Source organism: Chelonia mydas, chromosome 10, assembly GCF_015237465.2.
Source record: "Chelonia mydas isolate rCheMyd1 chromosome 10, rCheMyd1.pri.v2, whole genome shotgun sequence".
NCBI classification, from domain to species: domain Eukaryota; kingdom Metazoa; phylum Chordata; order Testudines; family Cheloniidae; genus Chelonia; species Chelonia mydas.
Genome location: NC_051250.2, coordinates 42,669,716 through 42,685,943, shown reverse-complemented (window position 1 = coordinate 42,685,943; position 16,228 = coordinate 42,669,716). Strand labels below are relative to the sequence as shown.

General features: G+C 46.0%; 1 protein-coding gene across 11 annotated transcripts in view; it reads right to left on the bottom strand.

Moving 5' to 3' along the window:
* Nucleotides 1-16,228, bottom strand: part of CELF6 (CUGBP Elav-like family member 6) — a 221,179-nt gene that overhangs the window by 57,216 nt on the left and 147,735 nt on the right. For 7 of the 11 annotated variants that reach the window (XR_006284351.1, XR_005227167.2, XR_005227166.2 and 4 more), the window contains exons 6-11: nucleotides 15,181-15,324; nucleotides 13,172-13,316; nucleotides 12,686-12,835; nucleotides 10,884-10,946; nucleotides 4,525-4,605; nucleotides 2,712-2,855 (exon numbers count right to left, since the gene is read on the bottom strand). Coding sequence is in view for 8 of the 11 variants with exons in the window: in XM_037911413.2 (XP_037767341.2) it covers nucleotides 2,712-2,855; nucleotides 4,525-4,605; nucleotides 10,884-10,946; nucleotides 12,686-12,835; nucleotides 13,172-13,316; nucleotides 15,181-15,324 (727 nt within the window). In the remaining 3 variants the exon portion in view is untranslated. The remainder of the gene's footprint in view (nucleotides 1-2,711; nucleotides 2,856-4,524; nucleotides 4,606-10,883; nucleotides 10,947-12,685; nucleotides 12,836-13,171; nucleotides 13,317-15,180; nucleotides 15,325-16,228) is intronic. The other 4 variants (XM_037911415.2, XM_037911416.2, XM_037911417.2 and 1 more) reach the window with 4 other exon arrangements.

Here is a 16,228-nt window from a genome sequence, read left to right as displayed (position 1 = left end):
AATAGAAAGGAGCATAAAGTCTGGCAAATAAAGTGTAAAAATATAATTAGGAAGGCCAAAAAAGAATTTGAAGAACAGCTAGCCAAAGACCCAAAAACTAATAGCAAATTTGTTTTAAGTACATCAGACACAAGAAGCCTGCTAACAACCAGTGGGGCCACTGGACGATCAAGATGCTAAAGGAGCACTCAAGGATGATAGAGCCATTGCAGTTAAACTAAATGAATTCTTTGCATTGGTCTTCACGGCTGAGGATGTGAGAGAGATTCCCAAACCTAAGCGATTCTTTTTAGGTGACAAATCTGAGGAACTGTCCCAGACTGAAGTGTCATTTGAGGAGGTTTTGGAACAAACTGATAAACTAAACAGTAGTAAGTCACCAGGACCAGATGGTATTCACCCAAGAGTTCTGAAGGAACTCAAATGTGAAATTGCAGAAGTACTAACTGTAGTCTGTAATGTATCATTTAAATCAGCTTATGTACCAAATGACTGGAGGATGGCTAATGTGACGCCAATTTTTAAAAAGGGCTCCAGAGGTGACCCCAGCAATTACAGGCCAGCAAGCCTGACTTCAGTACCGGGCAAACTGGTTGAAACTAGAGTAAAGAAGAAAATTGTCAGATACATAGATTAACATAATTTGTTGGGTAAGAGTCAACATGGTTTTTGTAAAGGGAAATCATGCCTCACCAATCTACTAGAATTCTTTGGGGGCGTCAACAAGTATGTGGACAAGGGGGATCCAGTTGATTATAGTGTACTTAGATTTTCAGAAAGCCTTTGACAAGGTCCCTCACCAAAGGCTGTTAAGCAAAGTAAGCTGTCATGGGATAAGAGGGAAGGTCCTCTCATGGACTGGTAACTGGTTAAAAGATAGGAAACAAAGGGTAGGAATAAATGGTGAGTTTTCAGAATGGAGAGAGGTAAATAGTGGTGTCCCCCAGGGGTCTGTATTGGGACCAGTCCTATTCAACATATTCATAAATGACTTAGAAAAAGGGGTAAACAGTGAGGTGGCAAATTTGCAGATGATACAAAACTACTTAAGATAGTTAAGTCCCAAGCAGTCTGCAAAGAGCTACAAAAGGATCTCACAAAACTGGGTGACTGGGCAACAAAATGGGAGACGAAAATCAGTGTTGATAAATGCAAAATAATGCACATTGGAAAACATTATCCCAGCTATACATATAAAATGATGGGGTCTAAATTAGCTGATATCACTAAGGAAAGAGATTTTGGAGTCATTGTAGATAGTTCTCTGAAAACATCCACTCAATGTGCAGCAGCAGTCAAAAAAGCAAACAGAATGTTGGGAATCATTAAGAAAGGGATAGATAATAAGACAGAAAATATTGTATTTCCTCTATATAAATCCATGGTACACCCACATCTTGAATACTGGGTGCAGATGTGGTCGCCTCATCTCAAAAAATATATATTGAAATTGGAAATGGTTCAGAAAAGAGCAACAAAAATGATTAGGGGTATGGAACGGCTTCCATATAAAGAGAGATTAATAAGACTGGGACTTTTCAGCTTGGAAAAGAGATGACTGGGGGGGATATGATAGAGGTCTATAAAATCATGACTGGTGTGGCGAAAGTAAATTAGGAAGTGTTATTTATTCCTTCTCATAACACAAGAACTAGAAGTCACCAAATGAAATTAATAGGCAGCAGGTTTAAAACAAACAAAAGGAAGTATTTTTTCACACAATGCACAGTCAACCTGTGGAACTCCTTGCCAGAGGATGTTGTGAAGGCCAAGACTACAACAAGTTTCAAAAAAGAACTAGATAAATTCATGGAGGATAGGTCCATCAATGGCAAATAGCCAGGATGGGCAGGGATGGTGTCCCTAGCCTCTGTTTGCCAGAAGCTGGGAATGGGTGACAGGGGATGGATCACTTGATGATTACCTGTTCTGTTCATTCCCTCTTGGGCACCTGGCACTGGCCACTGTCAGAAGACAGGATACTGGGTGAGATGGACCTTTGGTCTGACCCAGTATGGCCATACTTATGTTCTTATGTTCTTATGAATGAAAGGAAGGAAGCCCCAGACATAACATTCCACCAGTTTCACTTTGCTGGAACTTTGCCACAAAACCCTGCATATTTGGGTACATTTCATATTGCAGAACTCAACTTTTATCCATTTCTAAGGGGAACATCTCAGCCTCTGGAACACAGTGAGACCTGTGCAAGCAGCCTCCCTAACCAGGTAAGCTCCTGTCCGAATGGAATGCACTAACATACCACCCTGGTGTATGGAGTACCATTCTGCACCACCTCCTTCAGAAGCCTACCTAGGAATGTTGTTGGTTCCTTGAGTGGTCAGTCCTTTCAGACATGGTTCCACCCTATTCATGTAACAGACTGGACATATCAATAATGATGTGATTGCAGAGGGGATGCAGGGTCTAGTCTCTCTGCTATCAGTTCAGGCAGAAAGGTTCATATGCAGATTGCTTTGTGTGTAACTGGAGTGGGATTGAAGAAATGTCCCACGTGTTTCCCAAATAGCTCAGATTTGCTGGTAAACCTGGCCACCGATTGGCTTAATTGGCTCCTTAATGAAGCATAGCATCACTATGCATCAAAATGCTCTTTTGTGTGAAATGCAACAGGAGACCCAACTATCCAAAGGAGCCAACGCTGCAAAACTCCTGGAGGGAAGCATGAGAGCAGGTTCTCTGGTACTTACCAAAGCATTTACTTTGGTTGGTGGCACGGTCAACAAAGACTTTGGCAGAGATGACATTGCCAAAAGGCAAAAACATCTGCATGAGCTCCGCATCTCCGAACTCCTGGGGCAGGTGATAAATAAACAGGTTACATCCTTCGGGACCTGGGATAACACACGTGCACACACAAAGAACAGCCGCCCATTAGCAAAGAGGCCACATGTTTCTTCCTCCTCTTTCTCAGACTTGCGCAGTGTACTGTGTTTGAGCTGGCATTGCAATGAGCATCTTCAGTCACTGAGTGATCTCTCTAGTAAATTACTAGTGCATCCTTCTGTCAGTCCACCCACCCATCTCTTTCTAAATGTGTCCAGCTACCTGTTACTCCATTCACCCATATGGCCCAGCATTGCTTTGCTTAGCCCTGTGTTGACATACCCAACCAGCCACCTATGCCCACACATTTCTCCCTACATCTCTAGGTCTTTTCATGTAACTGTTTGCCCATTCAGCAATCTATCTAAATGTTCACTTGGCAATTCAGCTACTTCCTTTCACCAGTTCATTCAGGTCCCTGCATATACCCATTACTCTGTCCATCACCCCACTCCACCTCTCCAGCTATGTTTCCTTTCATCTTTTTCTTTTAATTTTTTTCACCCACCTTTCCTGGCATGTTTCAATTTCCCTATTTCTCTATTTGCACATCACCTATCACTTATCTGTCTTCTCATCCATCCTTTCCATTCATCTACACACCATCCAACCATCAATCTCTGGGATTACATTAAAACACCTAGCATATACACACACATGCTACCAGTAATTCTTCTTCCTCTGGGATATGGCTGATTTCTATTAAGCATCTCTGGTAGCATGGACTTCAATCATAAGAACATAAGAATGGCCATACTGGATCAGACCAAAGGTCCATCCAGCCTAGTATCCTGTCTACCGACAGTGGTCAATGCCAGGTGCCCCAGAGGGAGTGAACCAAACAGGTAATGATCTAGTGATCTCTCTCCTGCCATCCATCTCCACCCTCTGACAAACAGAGGCGAGGGACACCATTCCTTACCCATCCTGGCTAATAGCTATTAATGGACTTAACCTCCATGAATTTATCCAGTTCTCTTTTAAACCCTGTTATAGTCCTAGCCTTCACAACCTCCTCAGGCAAGGAGTTCCACAGGCTGACTGTGTGCTGAGTGAAGAAGAACTTCCTTTTATTTGTTTTAAACCTGCTGCCCATTAATTTCATTTGGTGGCCCCTAGTTCTTATATTATGGGAACAAGTAAATAACTTTTCCTTATTCACTTTCTCCACACCACTCATGATTTTATATACCTCTATCATATCCCTCCTTAGTCTCCTCTTTTCCAAGCTGAAAAGTCCTAGCCTCTTTAATCTCTCCTCATATGGGACCCGTTCCAAACCCCTAATCATTTTAGTTGCCCTTTTCTGAACCTTTTCTAATGCCAGTATATCTTTTTTGAGATGAGGGGCCCTACCTCAACCCAGGAAAATAGACCTGCCTCAATATTTCCTTTCAAATTACTGGGCCTGCTTATTTATCTCCTGGTCTGGAAATCTTTTGTTCTGAGACCTTCTATGGTCTTTGAAGCAGCAAAGTCTAACATCATTCACTTATCTTTCCTTTTTAATGGGCTCTCTCTTTCTCCCGCCACACACACACTACTTTATTGACCAACAGATGTTGCTCCCCCACCCCAGAATAGCTGTACAGCTGGATAAGTGACCAGCAAATAGATCCACATCAATGAATTCATCATTCAGCCTATCCCCTCCCGAACGTGCGCCCCCTCCCTTACCTTCTCTCTGCTGCTGTGGAATGATGGGCGCTTGCTGGGGAAAGGCCTGGCTGATAGGTGCATAGGCTGCTGGGTATGCTGCTGGACAACAGAAAAACAAAAGGGTCAAGCCTCAGTGGTCTGTCCTGCTTTGCTAACACTCCGAGACGGCACAAATGGCATCCCCAGCGAACGGTTCAGAGACACCCAGGTATAGGGGCCACGTTTTCATGAGCCCTTCAGCTTCTTTTGCCTGGCTTAGCTCTGAAGCTGCAGGTAGCGCTGCTAGTCTCTCCCAGAAAGCTGCTTCTGTTTTGTACCAGAGGCTCTTAGTTCTACACCTGTGACATCCACAGTGTGGGACTCATTCAGAAGACAGCTCACAAAAGAGTTCTCACTTTATGATGTGGAAAAGGGGTGGAACGGGATGGCTGGGAAGGAAAGGAAACTATTGTGCCCATGGGAAGGAAAGCTCCCACAGAGCACTGGGGTTCTGCACACCCTGGAGGACTGCAGGGAGAATCGTTCTTGGGTTTTACATCCCATCTGAAGCAGTGCAGAGCCCACCCAGCACCATAGGGACATATTCTCCACTGATCTCAGTCAGGGATCATAGTGTATAATTTGCTTCCAGCTGATCCCCTCTCTGTTTGGACCAGCCCTATGAGAAGTACATAAAAGGGAAATGGTCCGGATGTCCCAGTGGAATGGCCCTGACTGCATTAGCATGTGGACACAGTTCTTCTATGCACAGAACTTCTCAGGACTGTGACGCTCAGTTGGGATTGCTGGGCTGGGCATTCATTTACCCACCCCGGCTGGGGCTCGCTCTTTGCCCCTTGACGTAATCCAGGAAAGTGGCATTTGCTGGACACTTTTTGCTCCTCATCAGTATAGCCGCTAATCTGCCAGGTCCCTTTCTCATTGTGACATTGACCAGGGAATGAAGAGCAGGAGGAATTGTTGGCCCTGGGTAGCAGGTTGGTCAGTTAGACTGGCTAGGTGTCCCCTACCCGGTTTCCACTCAGTCTAAGAGCTGGAATCAAACAACAGCATTTCTGAGGTTCAGAATGGCTGAGGACTCCTCCCTCCCTCCCAGAGAAAGATGGGAGCGGGCCAGCCATTCCTCCTTCCCCAAATCCAGCACTACATTGCCGGCCCCACCCACTCCTTTCTGCCGTGGCAACTCTTCACTAGGGAAAGCGCAGCAGTTTGCTCCCCCATTTATAGGCCCTTCCAGGGACAACAATCAGCCCCTGCTCTCTTTGCAGGGTCAGTTGGGAGGCCCTCTTCCCTCTCTGGGAGCGTCTGCCTGGGGTGTTTGTTTCTGTTCCATAACATCCTGCCTGGCAATGCACAGGTGTCCAAATTCTTTCCAGAAAGACGGAAGCTTCCTTTCCACACTAGGGTGGAACACTTTCTCATTCCTTCCTGCACAATCTGCTCCTTTCTTCTCCCAGTGTTATACTGAACATTATTGTGGTCATCTCCATATCTGATCTGAGCACCAGCGCAGAAACCAAACCTTGGATAGGCCACTCCCACCCCCAACTCCAACCAAACTGAGCATGAAAAAGTTGGGTTAACTTTCAACCACTTTTGCCCAGTGCCTTTGCCCATCTGGGGTCCAGTCTGGCTGGGAAGCAGAAGCATTTGAATACAATGAAACAAGCTGTCCTGTTGGTATTCCTGCTTGGATGAGAAGCAGGAAGAACTTTAAAACTACTGTAAAATCCTGTTCTCACGAGATTTATGGTCCATTCTGCAGATCCTTGCAACCATTTGGAGGCAGCACAGACAGTCTCAGAACTTGTGGGGATTTATCCAGATTGAAGCTCTGAAGTCTCTGAGCTTTGTCCATTTTCACTGCATACCAAGTCCTGCACTCTTTGTGTTCAGTGATCAGCTGATCCGTGGAGGCTTCTGCTGAAGTTGTACCATCTGTCAATTGGCATTGCTCCAGGCACCCCAGTTCATGTCCGTGCCTCCTACTTCCCATGGTGCCTGACTCTGCTCTTACACCAGGTTAACACCAGTGTAGCTCCACTGACTCCTGATTTACCTCTGTTTCAGAGAGATCAGAATCTGGCCCATACATGTCAGAGTGTGAACCTATACACAACTTGTTCACCTATGACGAGACATGTGGTATGACTCTGTACATGCTAAATAACATAAATAGAGGGAGCAGCCTGATCTAGCTGAATGCTGGTGGGAGGCAGATTTGGATTGCATTCCTCGCTCTGCCACTGACCTGCTATATGACCTTGGACAAGTCATTTCCCTTCCCTGTACCTCTGTTTCCCCTCCCACCCTTTGTCTGTCTTGTCTATTTAGAATGCAAGCTCCTTAGGGACGGTACTGTCTCTTGCTATGTATACATACAGCGCCTAGCACAACGGGGCCCAATCCCAGCTGGTAGATGCTGCTGTAGAACACAGAACAGCAGCAATGAACGGGGCGAAATTGATGGTATTTCACATTTCAGATATAGTACATATGTGCAATGGACAAGCTTCTGCGCTCACTCCCACAAGTGGTGCTCTGCCGAGCTACAGACACTGGAGTAACTGAGCAGAGAGACTGGCTCAGTGCTGCAGTGTGTTTTAGAGAGCATGCTTTTAATGGAAATGTGGATTTTTCTGTACTGGCAGAGAAACAATTAACTGGATGAAATACCCGTGAGTAGCATTTTGTCTACAGCATTATTTCTGCAGAATGAAAAGGGGGCCAGCTGCTATTTCAGCCTCTGAGAAAGCTCTGAATAGCACATGTGAATTGTCTAGAGTGAGGGGTAATTCCAAACATGTTCATTATAATGCAACAAAAGGAATCAAAACCCACAGGTTGCAGGCATTCAAAGGGTCTCTTTTCAGTGTATTGAACAAACTTTCTAGCCACGTGACTCCCTGTAGCAGGCTGGCAGCAGGTGATGGTCCTGCAGGAAAGTGTTGGGTGGGATATGCTGAGGCAGGTATGTCCTTACCCCTCCTAGATATTAGGGACATAGGAGTGCACTTCTAGTGAGCGAGGACCAAGGGTGCGAGCTGAACAGAGCTTAAGGAGGAATCTGGGAAGCAGCCAACACTTGTGCCTACTTTCGTGTATTTTCATCCCTGCTATGAACTCCTTAGAAGTAAATGGAGAAACACTAGGGATGAATTTGGCCTGCAGGATCTGATCCCTATTTTGAGCTCAATTTACTCCAGTATAACTAAGATAAAACCCATCACTTCATTTCAATGTAAATAATCATTTTCCTTCTCTCACTTTATTATTGCTCTATCAGGGCCAGATGGTAGGCTGGTATAAATCAGGGCAGCTCCCAAAAATCACTGGAGTTACACTGATTTACATCAGCTGAGGATATGGTCCTCAGTATTTATACAGCATCATCATGTCCTCCCTCAAGGACGGTTTCTTTAGGCTAAACAAATAAACATGGCTTCTTTATTCTTTTCCTGATGATGGAATTCTCACATCTCTGTGTCACTTTGGTTTCCCTTGTTTGAATGCGTATCTTCTCAGTTTCTATTGTAAGAGAGCAGAGACCAGACCTGCATATGGTATGCCAGATGCTGTCTCACCTCGGGTTTGCAGCCTGCAGGGGTATGTAACTACAGCAGGTTTGGAAGGATTCAGTTTTAACTGGTACATGTCTGTAACCTATTAATTCTCCCCCATCCCAAACCCCAGTGAAAAATGGTTACACTGGTGATGATCAACATTAATAGAGAGGAAATTTTTAAAAATTAAATTAAATTGGAGGGCTGAGAAGTATGTGTGAGAGAGAACTGGCTTCCCCGCCTTTCTGCACTCAGGTCTCTCACACTGTATTGATTCAGAACATAGCCCCTTCCTAGGATTTGGTTTTATTCACAAACAGAATTCCAAGAGAAACAAAAGCCAACCTAAGCCATCTTGGCAAGCTTGGCAGCTCCCAGGATTCCTCCCTGGGAGTTACTCAGCCCACACCCTAGATCCAATCTGACTAGAGAGGTCCATCTTTTTCCTTTGTGTCTGGGTGTGGTAACAAACCAGCTGCAGCAGTGAGTCAGCAGAAAGGCAAGATGGTTCTGTGCTTCAGGTACTGGACTGGAATTCTGGATATCTGGGTCCACTTTCCAACTCTGCCACCCACAGACTCTCTCTGTGGCCTTGGGCAAATCATTTAAATTTCTGTGCTCAGTTCCCATCTATAAAATGGGGATAAGAATACTTTCTTCGCCTGTCTTGTCTGGTCAGAGTGCAAGCTGTTTGGGGCAGTGACTGTCTCTTACTATGCGTCTATACAGTGCCCAGTAGGGCTCCAATAGCCCAGTAGGGCTCAGCCTCTAGGTGCTACTACGCTACTTCTACAGCTGCTAATAGTAACTCAGTTAAACCTTTCCAGCAGACTCAATCCCTGCTCAAATGTATGAGAGAGACTCTAGCAGTATCCCATCAGACTTAAAAATGAACTATTAAGTTTAGAGCTGGTCAGAAAATAGATTTTTTGCCCCATAGAAAATTCTGATGGAAAAATCAAAATCTGAATATTTTGGCTGAAAAACAAACTGAAATATTTGTTTTTGGAAATGCCACTGTGGTGTCTCATGGGAGTTGTAGTTAAGTGCCACAGGCTCCCATTATCCCCTATATCCCAGGGTCCCTGGTCAGACTATATTGCCCATGATGCACCACGGTCGTCCCTCTTGGTGGAAGTGATGCATCATGGGAGTCCCTGGCCATGGTACATCATGAAGATGTAGTCTGGGAGGGTAGCCTGGCCCACAGAGGAAAATGGAGAAGTGAGGTGCCTGAACTACAACTCCCATGAGGCACTGCAGCAGTATTTCCATACTGAAATATTTCAGTTTGCAGGCATTTGGTTTTTCAGTAAAAAAAAACCCAATTTTTTTGGTGGAAAACACACTTTTTGCAAAAAATTCCAAAAACCCCAGTCAAAACCCCAGTTTTCTGTCATAAAACAATTTAAATGGAAATTTTTTGACCATCCCTAATTAAATTATGAAAGTCCATGCTGATCTTACATTATGATTTTATTTCTCAGTCTGTTAGATTCCCATTTTCTACAATCCTCATATTCTGAACACACTACAACTATGAATATCTATTCTTTAAAATTTCCTACTAGTACAAAATTTAAGCTGATAAAAGTAAAAACATACCCCAAAAAACCTTTCAGGAAAAACACCCTTTGAGAGCATCAACAACAAATAAAACCAGAATCCTCACAAACCTAATTAGAACCTCTGCTTTCTTTCAAGTGATCTCTCAGCAGACTCCCTACTAGAACTGTACTGACCTGATCTTCAACCCAACCGACTCTCAGTCAGCACTCATATTGAACTGGTTCTCCACCATTACCTCACATCTCTCTAATGCTCTGAGGCTGCTTCCTCCCTAGCACTCCCTTAATGTATATCTGTGCTGCGACTGAGCCTCCCTCTGCTGAATTATCTCAGGCTTATTTGCACTAAAACTTTCATCCTACCCACTAGTACCTTAAATTAGCCAGAGTCCTGGGGTAAGGCCATGTAAATGAGCACACCTGGGGTAAGGCCATGTAAATGAGCACACTGTGTAAATGAGCTCAGAGCTATTTCCTGGCTTCGTTGCTGGGGATGGCGCTGTTTCAGGAACAAGCAGAAAGTTCGGGGTCTCACTTCTACTCTTTTCTGGGGTCATTACAAGCCTTTTCGCATTCTCAGTTTCCTGATGTTTACTGCACAGATTTTAAAGCCAGAAAGGATCATTGCTATCATGTAGTCTCGGGGTTCTCAAACTTTTTTGGCTGGGACCCCCTTTTAAAATATTTCAGGTTGTGATGACCCCGCAAAAAGTGACATCCCTCCACACCATGCCACGCTTACTTCTGTGCTGCTGCTGGTGGTGGTGCTGCCTTCAGAGCTGGGCGCCTTGCCAGCAGCTGTCACTTCTCTCACAACCCCCCCCCTCCTCCCCCACACAATAGTCTTGTGACCCCCTTTTGGGTCAGGACTCCCAGTTTGAAAAACGATGATCTAGTCTGACCCCGCACAATCAAGGTTAGAGAGTTTCACGCAGTGATTCCTGCACTGATCCCAACAACCTGTGGTTGTATGTCTTTTAGGAAATGATCCCATCTTGACTTACAGATGCCCAGTGATGGGGAATCCATTGCTTTCCATGGTTGCAAGTAAGAAGAGAAGTTCACCAAAACATGCAGTTGCAAGATCTTGCTAAGTGTCCCCTTTTCCTCCCGCAGTGTCCTTCCCCATGCAGTTCCTTTCATGGTCATTTTACTTAAAAGCCACAAGGCAACAAAAACAAACCAAGAAACAGAGAAAGAGCGCAAGGCAGAGACAGAGGGAGAATTGCAAAGCAAAGTTTGAGACCTGCATAGTGCTGCATGCCTGCGTAGGCTTGTTGGAGGGGATCTGCCACAGTGGGACTTTGAGCTGGGAAGAGAAAAGAAGGGAGAATGAAGAAAGAGTAAGCAAGATAAACCAGAGGAGAAACAGGTTTTGCAGCAGGAGCAGCCAGCAGGAATCACTCAGAGATACAGCAGATCATTTGTCCCCCTATCATTTTCCTGTTGGCTTTTTGTCCCCTGTCCCCTCCCACAGCTCAGCAAAGCAATCTGTAGTGTACTGAGAAACAAAGTAACAGACACACTCCTGATCACTGTTAATTACTCAGAAACTAGGGGATGCCAAATGTTCCCTCTGAAACATTTATGCCTGATCTTCTGAGGCTCCAAGTGCTCTCCACTCTCAGTGATTTTAATGGGAGTGGAGGGTTCTTAGCGCCCTCCAGGATCAGGCCCTTTCAAAGGGAAGGAGGTTTTTATTAGGAAATTGGAAAGTGTCCAGGTTCACGTCAGAGGCCAGCTAGCATCTGGAAGCCATATTCTAGTGAATTGCGGCAGAGAACAAAGTGAACAGAGCTGGGTGGAAAATGGTATTCTGGTTCAGCAAAAAGTTTTGAGCTTTCAGCATTACTTTCCATCTCGAATCAGGACAAACAGTCAAAACCCTCAAAAACTGGCACGAACTGAAAATCTGAAAAACAAGTAATTTGGGATTAGCTGAAATGACCCATTTTGATCATTCTGAACCGTTCCGTTTCAATGTTGATCTTTTAAACTGAAATACAAACCAACTGTACATTGACATCTGTTGTGAAACGACAAGTCGTTTGGACCTGAAAACCAGAACTTTTCACCTAGGAAACATTGAAATAGGACATTTTTGACAATTCCATAACATTCTTCCCAATTTTTTTTTCAAAATGGGAATTTTTCCAAAGCCAATCCGTCTCTGCAAAGTTTGATTTAGACTAATTGATGGAACATGTCACTGAATAATTCCTGCCCAGCTCTGACAGTGAACACTCCTCTCTATGCCACTGAATGCTAGGACACAGCAAATCAACCAGCAGAGACCCCTGGGTCTGGATGTGACCCCTACCCTAAATGAACTACCTACCGCTCTCCTGCCAGCAGGGCAGCCTTCCCCTGAGCCCTGTGTCCCATTAGTTAGTAGCATGCAGCATGGCATTTCCTCTCTGAGCAGACACGCAGTGGGTACTATTTTGGGTCCTTCCTGACCCCAGAAGGATAGCAGCTGGTGAGCTGGACCTGAAAGAGCTGGTATCCCACCACCAATTGCTGCCACTCAGCCATCCAGCATATTCCCGCTCCTCACCTAAGCCCGTTTGAAAGCCGTAATCTAGGGGTGCTCACTCGGCTTTTCTCTTTGCTCCTTTAGAGCCATTCGGGGCCACTCAGGCACTGTGCTGTGTCCAGGGAGGCATGGTGTTGCTTTGCTCTAGCAGGGAACTCTGTGACTCAGGGGGGTACAATGACTCCCTAAGTTCCTGCTGGGCGTAGCCGCTGCACCCCACAGCAGTGGCGGGTGGGGAGGGACAGAGAAGGGCCTGGCCCCAATTCCTCCCTGCCACTCTTGATAAGGGTGCTAGCCCTAAGGGATCTCTGTGCTCAGGTGAGCACAAGGGTTGCAGAGAAGGCCCTCCCCTGTGTGGCTGACACAAGGGTGGGGGAACACTTGCGCACCCGCATGGTGCACACCCCACCACCCATCTCTCCTCCAGCAGACAGGCACAAGCCAGCCCAACAGCAAGAGCGCTGGCGGCAGAACATTCCCAGGCTCCTCCCTCTTCCTTCCCCAGGACCTACCTGGGTATGGATGGATTCCATTGGTGTAAATGGTCTCGGATGCTGGCTGCCCATTGGTCTGTGGTGGGAGGGGGCTGAACCCATTCACCCCAATGGGAGTGGCTATGCTGGGGACGGGCGCTGTGCTGATCCCTGGAGGTGTGCTTGTACCTAACCCCCAAAGAGAAGGGGGCGCAGGGGAGAAAGAATGAGAGCTTTAGCCCTGAGTCACTTAGGAGGATGAGGGGGGGATTTAGGAGCCTATATGGGAGGATTTGGGGGCTTGTAGGTGAACAGTGATTGCTGGCTTGTTTGCTTTAAACAAATCATCAGTGGGCAAAGTTTGTTAAGAAAGGAGATTGCGAGTCCCCTCTGCATGCCTGATGAAGGCTTCCTAGTTTCAAGAGGATCCACCCCATGTTTTACACCAGACAGGTGCTATCCGGCTGCCATAACACGATCTGGAAACCCACCATAGAGAGACTGAGCAGGGTGGGTGACAAATACCTGATGAGGGGGTCATAGGAGCAGCAACTAGTCCGCTGACGTTAAAGGCTGCCATCTGCTGCATTTGGGCTGCGGCGATGGCTGCCATGGGGTTCAGGCAGGTCCCTTGTGCTGCAGCCATCAGGGCTGCCTGCTGCTGCATTATCTTAAGGAAAGAAAGAAGGAAAGAGGGAAGAAGCAGAAGAAAAAGAGAAAGAAAGAAAGATGGAAGGACAAAAAGAAAATGAAGAACGGAAAAGGAAAGAGAAAGGAAGTGGAAGAAGGGGAGAAGGAAGGGAATTGAAAATTAGCTTTTCTCTGTACCCAGGATCCAGTCACACCCTCCTGTGTAACTTTCGTCACTGTGGCCTGCTACAGCTGAGTCATGTGTTTAATGATAAGCAGGGGCGAACCTGAGTTCCTGACATCTTTCCTTGAGTTCCAGAAGGAGGAATAGGTTCTCCAGGGACGTCTGGCTGCAGCTCCAGTTCTAAACCGGCCCACACTACAGGGAGGTTTTGGATTTGGGGATTTTGGGCTGAATCTGTCTCTTCCCTGGCCTGTTTCTTTGGGTGTTTAATGGTGTGTGAGAAAATATTGCAACAGTGGAGAGTGAGTGAATTGTGTGTCTTCCTTTCGGTCTGCCCAGTTCTGTTAGCAGCCCTCTTCCCTCTGGGCCAGGAAGAAACGGATTCAGCCACCACAACAGGACTTGGGCTCATACCAAATACCTGCACTAGTCTGCAGTGCTGAGGGTAGCCAAAGGCTGCTGCTGCATGGCAGCCTTCAGTTAACATTGAACACCGAGGTCCTATTTTCTAGTTATCTCTAGTGGCTTTGAAGACTGAAATAAGAGAGCTTGTTCAGAAAAGCGTTGTGCCAGCATTCCCTCCCCGGGTTAGAGAGGTCTAAGGCGGTGTGTGATCTATTGCAGAGTGCTTACTGCCAGTCACTGCATTGTCATTATCCAAAGCATTGCTTTGCCAAGCACAGATTCACAGATATTAAGGCCTGAACAGATCGTTATCATCTGGTCTGATACCCTGCAAAACACAGGCCAGAGAATTCTGCCCGCGCCCAGTGATTCCTGCCTCTAGCCCTTTGGAATGAAAAGTGCATTATGACATACTGTGTCCTGCTCCGTTCCACTTCAACACTGTCTCTAAGGCTCTCATGACTGAGTAGGTGTAATGGTTATGAAAGCGAGAGACTGTCAGCAGTTGCGGGGTGAATGTATCCTTCCCCGACACCACAGTGTGACCTGCTAGTCCAGACCTGGACCTCTTGTGGACAAAGACCTACCAAGCCAGGATGATAAATTGTATAAAACTCCACAGCAGTTTTGGAGAGAGAGAGACTCGCTGCTTCCGTGTATTGCAAGGTGCCTTCAATAGCGGGACGCTTTAAAAGCATGTGTGGTGCAAAAGCAACGCATGATGAGTTAAACTGAGGGCTTGGTTTTGGCTTGAATGTGAATTTGCCAATTTTGATTGGTGGGTATTGCAATACATTTCGGACATGATTTCCGTATTGGAGCAGGGCAGGGGCTGTAATTTGGTATGTCTAGCACACACCTAGTCTTGTATATGCCACTTAAGATGGTAGCCACAAAAAACAGGAAATTCTTTTACAATAAGCCACTAGTTAAACTTTTTTGGCCTCCAGCCAGATGAGTTTGAGGGAAGTGGGTGTGTCTGCTCCTGGAGCCCCACTGCTTTGCAGTGGGGAGAAAGGGCTAGCCATGGTTGGAAGGGATGAGCAGTGGTCTCACTGTGTGGTACAGCTTTTCCAAAGCAGTGGGCATACCAGTTCCCACATGCACTGGACCTTAGTGTCTAATAGCTGGGCCTTTATGGATACCTGGACACCCTACTGCTAAGAATGTATTATGGGCACAACTTGAGCTAGGGCATCTGCAGTACATATGAAGGTATCCGTATCAGTTCTTTGAAGGAGACTGAGGTACGGTGCCCCACATCTGTGATAAAGGATTCACCCCCCACCCCATCTAATCAGGCAGCATCTCCTACCGCTTGCGTATATGCCCCGTAGGCTCCAAACTGGATGGTCATCGGGTTGAAGATTCCCAGTTGTCCTGCCATCTGATGCATCCGCCTTAAAGTCCTTTCCTTGTCTGTGTCTGCAAACTTTACCACCAGGCTGGAGGAGGCTCCCTAGGGGAAAGAGAAAGCACGGCTGCATCACTTCTGCACGTGAGCATTGGCAGCAGGCGGCTAGGTATACCCTAGAGGGGACGATAAATATAGGTGATGAACCTGGAGCACAAACTTTCTGATGGCACCTGGCAGGTTTCTTTATTCTCCATTATTAACCCCTCCTTACTGCTCTCTCTCCTTCTTGCGAGCTGCAACTTCTGTGTTAGTGATCGAGGTAGGGAGAACCTAGGCCGGTGTAAATCAGTAGAACTCTACTGAAGTCAGCAGAGCTATGCCAATTTACACCAGCTGTGGATCTGGGCCATATGTCCTGGTTTCACCATCCTACATAGGCCCGGATTTTTTTTATATTATGTCCCTGGAACATCTTTCAGGATAGCTGGAATGTTGCAGATTTTCATTGCACCTGTCCAAATTTGTGGACTACAAAATATCTGTTCTTGTTGTAGTGTTGTACCAAGTAGGATTTGCTCTGTGTTTACCAGGAACCAAGAGTCCAGTGGAATGAGTGTTCAGAGTGATGAACAGTGTTTGGAGTGAAGGGAGAAGTGGAATGATCACAGACACTTTCCAAGCTGCTGTTTTACTCAGAGTGAACGTTAATGACACTTGTCCAGCATTTCATGATAAACTCATTCAGAATCTAGGTTAGTAGAAAAAATCCTCCACTCCGAGAAACAGGAACATGTTGCTGTTGAGTCAGAAGCTGGCACACATTAAAACTAAGTGGACTTTTGGGTTTTGTAGGAATACTTTGTGGCCCTAAAACAGGTAGCCACAAAAATGTCTGAGTCTGAAAATATGGTCACCTTAGTTGAGGTCAGGCTTGGGGGATCATGCGGAGAGGGAGACTTCCTCTCATTTCTCTGGTATGATCCCATCATCACATTTATGTGAGCGA